The sequence below is a fragment of the Alligator sinensis genome, unplaced genomic scaffold (genome assembly GCF_000455745.1).
Source record: "Alligator sinensis unplaced genomic scaffold, ASM45574v1 scaffold708_1, whole genome shotgun sequence".
NCBI lineage: Eukaryota > Metazoa > Chordata > Crocodylia > Alligatoridae > Alligator > Alligator sinensis.
This window is the reverse complement of record NW_005842183.1, coordinates 1,748,157-1,757,523: the sequence shown is the minus strand read 5'-3', so window position 1 is coordinate 1,757,523 and position 9,367 is coordinate 1,748,157. Positions and strand designations below refer to the sequence as shown.

At 47.5% G+C, this 9,367-nt stretch overlaps 1 protein-coding gene across 1 annotated transcript in view; it reads right to left on the bottom strand.

Moving 5' to 3' along the window:
- The window catches only part of ARMH4 (armadillo-like helical domain containing 4), a 116,658-nt gene that overhangs the window by 6,616 nt on the left and 100,675 nt on the right, over positions 1-9,367 (bottom strand). The window contains exon 5 of the mRNA XM_025207138.1: positions 8,875-8,906. Within this exon, the coding sequence (XP_025062923.1) occupies positions 8,875-8,906 (32 nt within the window). The remainder of the gene's footprint in view (positions 1-8,874; positions 8,907-9,367) is intronic.

The following is a 9,367-nucleotide window of genomic DNA, read 5'->3' as shown; positions in this document are numbered from 1 at the left end:
GAGGCACTCTGCAGCGTGCTCAAAGCTCTTCGACTTGGGCGGAAGTCGCGCGGAATTTTAAACGGCCAGCGAGCCAATTACTAGCCGCCACGTGTGAATAATTTAGCACTGGCCAATAGCGGGGCACAAATTTACATTCGAATAGCGGGAACTCTTTGCACCGTGCATTTCTGTGCTGCAAAGAAGAAATGCATCCTGCAAAGGAAACTGCAAATTGGCGGGAACTCTCTCCTGCATGCGGGTTCTCAATTGCAACAGAACACTCTGCCGTGCAAGAGAGCTCTCATGTGGCCAGGAAATTCCATAGTGCCGAGGCACCAAAATCACTGGGTTGTGACACTGTCCTGTTTGGAAACTGGTGTGGCTCACTTCAGTGTATAAAACTAGTGTGAGTTATACTGGTATAAGTGTATTGTGTGTCCAGGACCTATAATTTGGTTGTTGTAAATCAGCCTGTTTGCCTTGCTTGGGGATTTATAAATTAGTCAGCACCCAATAAATAACAGGGATGTTGGAAATTGATTTTAAATCCTTAAAAAAAATAAGACTCGAAGTGGTTTCTCTTGTTTTATTTCCCTGCTTTAAATGAAAACAAGCCACTGTCAACTGCCCTAAAGCATCATGCGTACACAAGATGTGCCCACCTGTGCATATGGACAGCTCCGTACCCTTCCCAATCTGTACATACAAAGGCAAGTGTGAGTATGCACAACTGGTTTACTCATACAAACGCCTGCATGCACAAGGCAGAGGCCTGATGAAGATCTGAGCTTTTTATTGTTAGCCCTCAATCATTAAGAATCACACACGTTCATCCGAGGGAGCCTAAAGCTACAACAAACTTACACACACCCCTCTTGACCATGATTGCTGTTTTTCCGTACGCCACTAAGTGGATAAAAGCTATTCAGCAAGCATTGCCCTTGGCTTTAGATGTTTATCTGGAGAATGAAAATAAATGCTTTCGCCTAAGAGAGACGTAGCGCAAGTGAGAACGACTTTATCCATTTCTCACATCGTAAACTTCATCACTGGCTTTTACAGGAATTGCTTTTCTGCTAGTAATGGCTTTGTCCCTGCATCCCAAGGCTGGAGGGAGGCATTTGTTGTTGTTTGTACTTGTTACTCTGCACCTAATTGTTTCTTAGCGCACACCTCGCATGCACTCATGGAAATTCTCAGCATTAGCATTTGCTTGGAGGGAAGTCAGCTGCCTGCAAAAGGAAGATGGGAAGAAGAAAGCTGAAAGGCTACATTTCAGCAAAATAATGAAGGTGTCTTAATTGGGTGACCTAATTAATACAGCCTGGATGTTTCTATTCCTGGAACTGTGCTGCTGGTGCAGGCCCAGAGGCGAGACGGAAATGTTTCCGACAGCATCTGCCCAGTTGTGGTTTCAAGTCCAGAATCAAGTCCGTTCTTTGTCTTATTCTTGATTCTCTAGCCGTGACCTTGTATTTTACCTGGCAAGTCCTAGAGTTTCCACTCGCAACTGGATCAGTGATGTCTCCGCAGAATGGCTGATCTTATGGGTCAAATGCAGGTGCCACTCCCTACCTGGGGATCCTGGTGTGTGTATCAGCAGAAAACCCCTCTTGGGAAGCACCCGATCTGCGCAGCCACTGATCTGTCCCAAGTCCTTGGGACAGAGGCTGTGACTGCTCCCCTGGGTCCACAGAGGAGAGGATTGGTAGGTTCACGAGAGTGTCTGCCTTCCATAGAGGATTTTAAAGAAGCCACGCATCTTAGTCCCACATCCTTGTTGCAAGCTGGAAGTGGGACAGAGATCGCTGGGGCAAAGAACTTCCCTTAAGACATCTGGATGAGTAGAAGACAAAGATCCCTCATATGCTGCTATGATCTTCAACCAGCCCACTGCTGGAGAGGAAGAAGGGGACAAGGGCATCAGTCTAATGACCCATCACCAGCCCCTCTCCCTGCCCTGAAGCAGTTCCATCACTTCTGTGTGGTCTGGATGTCGGACAGAAGGCTCCTTTACACTTGGCTCCCAAAGCAGTTACACCTTCTCCCCAAAAGACTCCCCCATGCCCACTTCTCACTGGGCCTGGCTTCTTAGAGAGCAGACAGGCCAAGAGGGAATGAGGACATGAGGGAGTCACCAAGATTTAGTCTGGTAAGCAGAGTAATGCAAGACAGAGAAGTTAGCGCCATCACCTGCCTTTATGAGAAGAGAAGGGCAAACATTCAAACCGGGGCCAAGAGCTCTGAGAAGGAATCTCGACACGAAGAAGGAGTTAGGCGTGGATTTATTTTGCAGAGGGGTTTTAACAGGGTTTTTAATTAGTTTGCTTTTGATTTGGGGGACGACACCACTGTTTCTAAGAAACAATAAGGTAACGGGAGTGTGAAAAATGGGCCACCGTGCAGTTCTCATTCCCTGCAAGATGTACGAGTCTGAGGGGAGCCGCTCTGTAAGACAGATGCTAGCAGATTTTGGTACTAGAAGCCCAGTCACAATGTTGTCTGTCTGGTCTGGGCATAAGGAGGCAACCTGCCCCGCTCCAACCCTCCCGGGACAGGCTCAGTCGCTCTGGCAAAGAGCAATTCTGGCCTGAAATTGGAAAGTGCGCCTGCTTTAGTAACACAGATGGGAAAAGACTGAGGAGGAGGGGCATGCCAGGTGGGAGTGGTGAAAGACAAAGTCTCGAAGAAGACAGCAGATGACACCCAATGCATGCAGAGGAGGCCTGGGACAGCTCTGACGTTAGCAGGTGACACATTCGTGCGCACATCTTGCTCATTCGGGGCACTCTCTTGGTTGGTGTCTGCTTTTTCCCTTCATCTTGAAAATCATTTTCTGTGCCTTTGAGGCCCTCTCTGAGGACAGACCAGCTGAGTCCCAGGCCAGGAGACTAAAGATGCACACACCATTGCTCCCTCATACAGGCAGAAAAACAACTCAACACAGGACCGGTAGAAGCTCACCTTGCTTCCCTTCTACCTCCAAGTTTAGGAAAGCAACTACCTTGACCCTTCTCCTGCACCAGAGTTGACGTGCCTAGGAGCAGGAGGGCGATGGGCAATTTGAACTGCTCACGCTCAGGGATCAATGACTCTTCCTCTCTCTGGTTACTGCTTCAGAACTGGAAAACATTTGTTCGGGCCTGCCAAAAGCCCTGTCAAACAAAAAGCTGCGCCTAAAAGCAAAACCATCACCTAATTTACACTGCCTTGGTCTCAGTGTCTTTGTTAGTGATGACATGACAATTTGAATTTCACAGGGCTTGAGAAATGTTAATATTTGCAGCAATGTCTCAGAGGCTGTAAGAGTCCCACGGTGCAGCTGGTGTAACAAGCTTTCCTGGGTCCACATATAACCGTCTGGGGAAAAAAATGGAAGAAGCTGTGTTGCATTATCTTTTTATTTGTCACACTGCCTCTCTACTCTTGCAGCTGCTCTTGGATGTGGCAGCAGGAGCAATTGCGTGGGACGCAGACAGCCACCTGGACTTTGATGCGAGAGGGATTCCCAGGTCCCTTCAGGACTGGAAGAGGAGACGTGGAGCAAGGAAAGAAGGCCATCAGAGCATGATTGTGGAACAGGGATGTATGCAATGCAAAGGGAATATGCTGGATTAGTCCAAGGGCAGGCATTAAACTCTGGTTCTGCAACAGTCCCCTCATCCTGCGCTTTCCAGCTGAGTGTGGCTGCACTGAGTGGATTACAGCTACAGCAAGGAGAGCTCTAGTCCCAGGCATGCTCCTAGTGTTACGCCTCAGCTCTGTATTCTTGGGCAACCCTGGCACAGGATGAAGTCTGTTTGACTCACAAAGGACTCACCCCCCCCTCCCTCCCCTCCTCTACATAAATGAAACTGGTTAAGATGCAGTGAGAGACGCACCTAAGACCCTCACCAGATAAGGGTGATAAGAGTGAAACAACTGCCCTAGGTCTCATTTACATCCGAGATGGAACCAGATGACCATTCATTTACATGAGAGATGGAGAACAGAAAGCCTGAAGCAGAGACTGCAGTGAATTCTGGGACCAGAGAAGCAGGGGAGCACTGCATGATGGGGAATCTGTGCTTCAAATGTTAATCAACCCATGTTCACACACACCCACCTCAGCATTTATCAGACCAGTTCTAATCTGGATTTGCTAAGGACTTTTCCCCCCCCAGACCACACACACAGCTCTAAGTTTAATAGGCATCTCGGGCCGTACATTCTCCGGTCCCACTATGGGAGGCCTATTTAAACTTGATTGACTAAAACTCGGTTGCTGGGTTAGGGAATGCTGAGGCAAGAGACCAAGTCAGAGGGGGTATGGGCAACATTTGAACAATGGTTAAGGGTTCATCACAGCATCCAGCCTGCTGGAGCCCTAATCCCAGGTGTTGTCATATCTTTCCCGAGACGACTGGTGGGAGTCCTCTCCACAAAAGGTTATGAGCACCCCAATAATTGCTTTAAGTCTGTTAAAAGACTATAGTAAGATCTGGAAAAGTCATGCTAAGCTGAGGCTTGTGCACAACAAGTAAAAATCCAAAATCCTGATGCTGCAAGCTATCTATTGTTCCTGAAGAAACCATGAGATATCCCATCAGTATATCTGCCACCCATAGGAATCTCAAGCTGGCTCCCAAGTATTTGGGTTACTCCCTAATCTTAAGTGTTTCCTGATTATCAATCAGTTTCCTGAGATGGTCCAAACCAGATAACCCCTTGTCAATAGAAAAGACAATGATTTACACTACTGAGGGTGCTTCGAAGCAGCTGAACTGAGGGTATAAAAATCTGTAAGTGTGTGTGCTGCTAGAGGGAGAAGAGGAAGAGGAAAAGGAAGGAAAAGAAGTAGAAGCAGGAGGAAAGAAGGAGAAGAAGAAAACCCCTGTGCTGACACCATCCCCTGTCGTTCTTGGGACGCTGGAAGAACAGATCATCTCTCCCTTCAAGGACTGTGCTACAGACTGTGCCTGTCAGCTTTGCAGCCTGAGTACCGTGGACTAGGTGAGATCCCAGCGTTCTCTGTCTTCTTTCTAGGCATAAACTTCTGAACCTGAACTGTATCAGTTAAGCTTGAGCTAAGTTTCCCCAAATACTTAGTGAAACCAGGGTAGTATTGTCATTGTTGGTGTTTGTTTTTCTTTTGCATGTCTATTACTACTAGTACTATTATATATTTCATATGCTTAGCAATAAATAACTTTTATAGTCAAACTGGTAGTAATTGGGTATATTTTTCCTTCTCTGCTTCTCTTTCCTCCCGTGCTCTGCAGCAACGCTTCTTTTACCTATGCTAAAGATCCCTGTGAAGCCCAAATTATTGTGGGGTCTGCTCATCAAGAGGCCAAAGATTGGGACGTGCTGAGTTTGAAACACATAAGGGGATCAGCTTGTACAGGCTGATTGACCCAGTTTGACTCAGACGTGCCCTTATGAACTGAATGCTGGCCCATGAGGGTGTCAGCTGGACACCCAGCCGGATTCAGAGGGATTCTGTTTACCTGTGTGCTTGTGTCTGACTGCATTTTATTGTTGCTCTTATGAACTGATTCTTGGCATATGAGGGTGTCAGCCTGTCCATGCTGATCAGCCCGGCCAGGTCAGGCGTGTCACGTTAATTTGTGTGTGTTTGTGTGTATGACTGATTTGGTGACTGGAGGAACCCAGTCCCATTGAGATTGAGTCCTGCAAGATAGCTCCACTGGGGGTGAGGGCTTGCAGAAGGGAGAAATACAGCTCCGTATAGTAACACAAGCAGCACATTGACAGAATCACCAAGACCCTAGAAACTATCCCTAATAAATGAGCACACTCCAAAGTAATGGGCAGATTTGGTAACAAAATTGGTGGAGAAGGCTGGCAGCACGTGACCCTAATCACGTGGTAATTGTTGAGTAGTTGCTGCAGAGTGGTAAACTGAGGCACTGATCTGAAAGCTTTACTTTGCTTTTTCTTTTCCTTTTTTTTCCTCTCTTTTCTCTCTTATCAGACCAAGCTCCTTCAGCTAGGTCCCTCTCTCATAGAACCTCCTGTAACTTTTAAGTTAAGAACTGTGCTGGAATAACTTGAAGACCGTGCTATAGAGTTAAGAGTTGTACTTTAGAACTAGGATTGTGGAGTAATACTGTGGCAGTGTGGAATCTAAGTGACTGTGTAAAAGAGGCTTTTTGATAGTGATCATTAGTGTGATAAGGGAAATGGAGATGTCTGGAAAAACCCCTTTAGCTGCTCGTTTGAGGCAGGAGAAACCCTGCAGGTTAGAGAGATGGGTAATGAAGAAGGGAAAATGTCCCTGGGAAAAAGGGTGCTTCAAGGGTGAGAATCCCCTGACTGAGGCAGGTTTGAGTTTTGAACAGTATTGCACCGCTCTTAAGCCACGTAGTAGTGCAAAAGATGCAGCTGCTGCCTGGGCATTGTTTTATGCATGTTTGGAAATGATTGAGATGTTAAAGGAGAAGCAGGAATTGGAGCTTGAAAAAGAACAGTTACAACAGCGTTTGAAAGATTGTGAGATAAACGGGTGTGATTTTGTAGCAGAAAAGCTTAAACTGGCAACGTTACTTAGAGATATGCAGGAAGACAGAGACAATGCAAGCAAGACGTTAGAGCTGTATAAGAAAGAATTGGCATACACAAAAGTGCTGTTAGAAGAAGCGAGAGCAGCATCTCGGTTCCTGGTAGAGGAAAATAAGGCAGCAAAGACAGCAGCAAGCCATCAGAAGTGTGAGGCAGAGATCAGTAAATTGCATGCCCAACTTAGTGTCCATAAGGGAGTGGTAGCAGCTGTAAGGTTGAGAGAGGATTGTGATTTTGAGTCCCCTGGGAAAATAGAGGTACTCCCTGATGCAGTCCCCAAAAGCCCATTCAACCCCGATTGGCCCTATGTGCATAATGTTGCCCCTGTTTCCACAAAGGAGGTTAAACGCCTAGTACCTGTGTGCTTGTGTCTGACTGCATTTTATTGTTGCTCTTATGAACTGACTCCTGGCATATGAGGGTGTCAGCCTGTCCATGCTGATCGGCCCGGCCAGGTCAGGCGTGTCACGTTAATTTGTGTGTGTTTGTGTGTATGACTGATTTGGTGACTGGAGGAACCCAGTCCCATTGAGATTGAGTCCTGCAAAAGAGCTCCACTGGGGGTGAGGGCTTGCAGAAGGGAGAGATACAGCTCCGTATAGTAACACAAGCAGCACATTGACAGAATCACCAAGACCCCAGAAACTATCCCTAATAAATGAGCACACCCCAAAGTAATGGGCAAATTTGGTAACACTAGTGATGCTGTACATGGGGCGGAGCCAACCTTTTTGACTGGTGTAACACAAAATTGACCCCCTCCTCCAATGCTACTCTGGTTCCCTTCCCCTGTCCCCTCTGCTGCTCTGCTTCCTTCCCTATTACTGTGCCACCTGCCCTCCCCCAGTCTGCTGCATGCCACACACAGCGGCTGTCTGTGCTACTTGTGGCATACGTGCCCCGGCTGGCCACCCCTGCTGTACATGGTGCAAGAAGTGTTCCAGAGCAGAGCCCCAGGGATCCCTTCCCATTCCTCCATGGAGCTGAGACAGAGAAGGAAAGATCCCTTGACCACTGCAGCAAGCAAGCAGGGGAGGAGTGCTCTGTCCCTCCCTCGTTCGCTCCATATATTCAGAGAATAAAAGCATAGGAAAGAAATGCTATTTACTCTTTGGTATGTAAGAGCAGGGGGAAGGTCATTTGTCCAGTCCCACTGAGCAACTGAGAGCAGCATCAGGCCTACTCTAATTCATGCTGGGCACAAGGAACTCTCCCTGCTGCCAGCAAGTGCTATCATACACCAGTGCTGTAGCCATACTCCCTTTCCCCTAGCCGTGTTCCCGATTCTCCCATACCCTCTGTCTAGCCTCAGGGCCTGGGAGCTGACAGAGGTCTGGCACTACCAGCACTACCCATCTGGGAGACTCCTGTTCTCCAAAGAATTCCCCTACAGGCCCGACATGCTTCCACCTGCTTTGTGGAGACTGAGAGCAACGATCTGGGAGCACCGCAGAAGTGCGACAGACATGGCAGCCATGCTGCATGACTGCACGGTGACTCCGGGCCCAGTTCTACCCCAGCCGATTGACTGCACAGTGTAAACGAGAGCAGAATCTGTCTCACTGCATTTTTCTGACACAACCTCAGTCACAACATAAAACATAAGCTTGGGCTCAGCAACCTATGGCCCGCGGGCTGGATCCACCCCGTTAAGATTTTCAATCCAGCCCACGGTGGGTGGGGGAATTAGTGGCATGTGGTGGCAGAGGCTGCGGATGGGTGCCCCTGGGGATCTTTCGGCCTGCTGCGTGCTGCTCAACCCGACACATCCCCACGCCATGCTCCACCTCTCATTCACACAGCTGATGCCCAGCTCTACCTGCTCCCTGCTGTTGCCACCAAATGTGTCCCTCAGCATGGCTGTTGGCCACAGAATCTGAAATGGTCGATGGCGATAGAAAATGAAGACTGTGAAGGGATGTGAGAGACAGCAAGGGAGCAGGGAACAATGGAGCGGCAGCAAGGGACTGGCCACCTGCAGCTGTGGCCAGGTCAAAAGCTGCAGCCTGCTATTCTTAAAAGTTGATGAACCGTGCACTATCATGTCTAGACAGTACTCCATAGCTTTGCCGTTCTCTGCCACTCTGCTCAGTGACAATGCGCCTCTGCTGGGTTGAACAATAGTGCAGTAGAAACTCCCAAACAAGCATTATTGGCCTTTTCCCTAGAAAAATTCTGCTTTCTTTTTCCATCGTTAGATACCTAGGAAAAGCCTCAAACCTTTTCTTGGATTGTCACACCAAAGATAATGAACCATAATTTCACCGCCCTCAAGCTCTTTTTTCTGTCACTAAAATAAATTGAGAAAAGCATTAAAGTGCTTCCTACCTTATCTTTGAGCTTTTCCATCCAGCTCCTCACTGAAAAAAAAAGACAAAACATATCAACTGCAATCATGATACTTCGGTTATATTAATTAGCTACAAATGATAATGACGGTGTTAACAAACAGACACTAATTAACTTGACGGGTTGATAACATGTTTTCATTAGATTTAATACTTTCTCGTTTATGAAGTAGACAGAATGCAGCAAACCGGCAAGAGAAACTTTTTCTGAACAATTTAACTTGGGGAGAGAAGAACTGGCATTTTCCATATTATTCACCCCTTCTTGGAGAGAAAGATGAAGAGAGGAAGATAAAGGATAATGGCTCCAAAGTTGGCTTTTTCTCCTGCAATGGGAAACCTGAGCACTGAGATGATGTCAACTTCCCCACGCAATGTGGCTGCCTGCTTCTGTCAAATGCTCTCATTTAGGGCTTCTCTTTTCTCTGGAAGGTGTTAAGCTCCTCTTGGTGCCTGCAAATGCCTTTCCACAT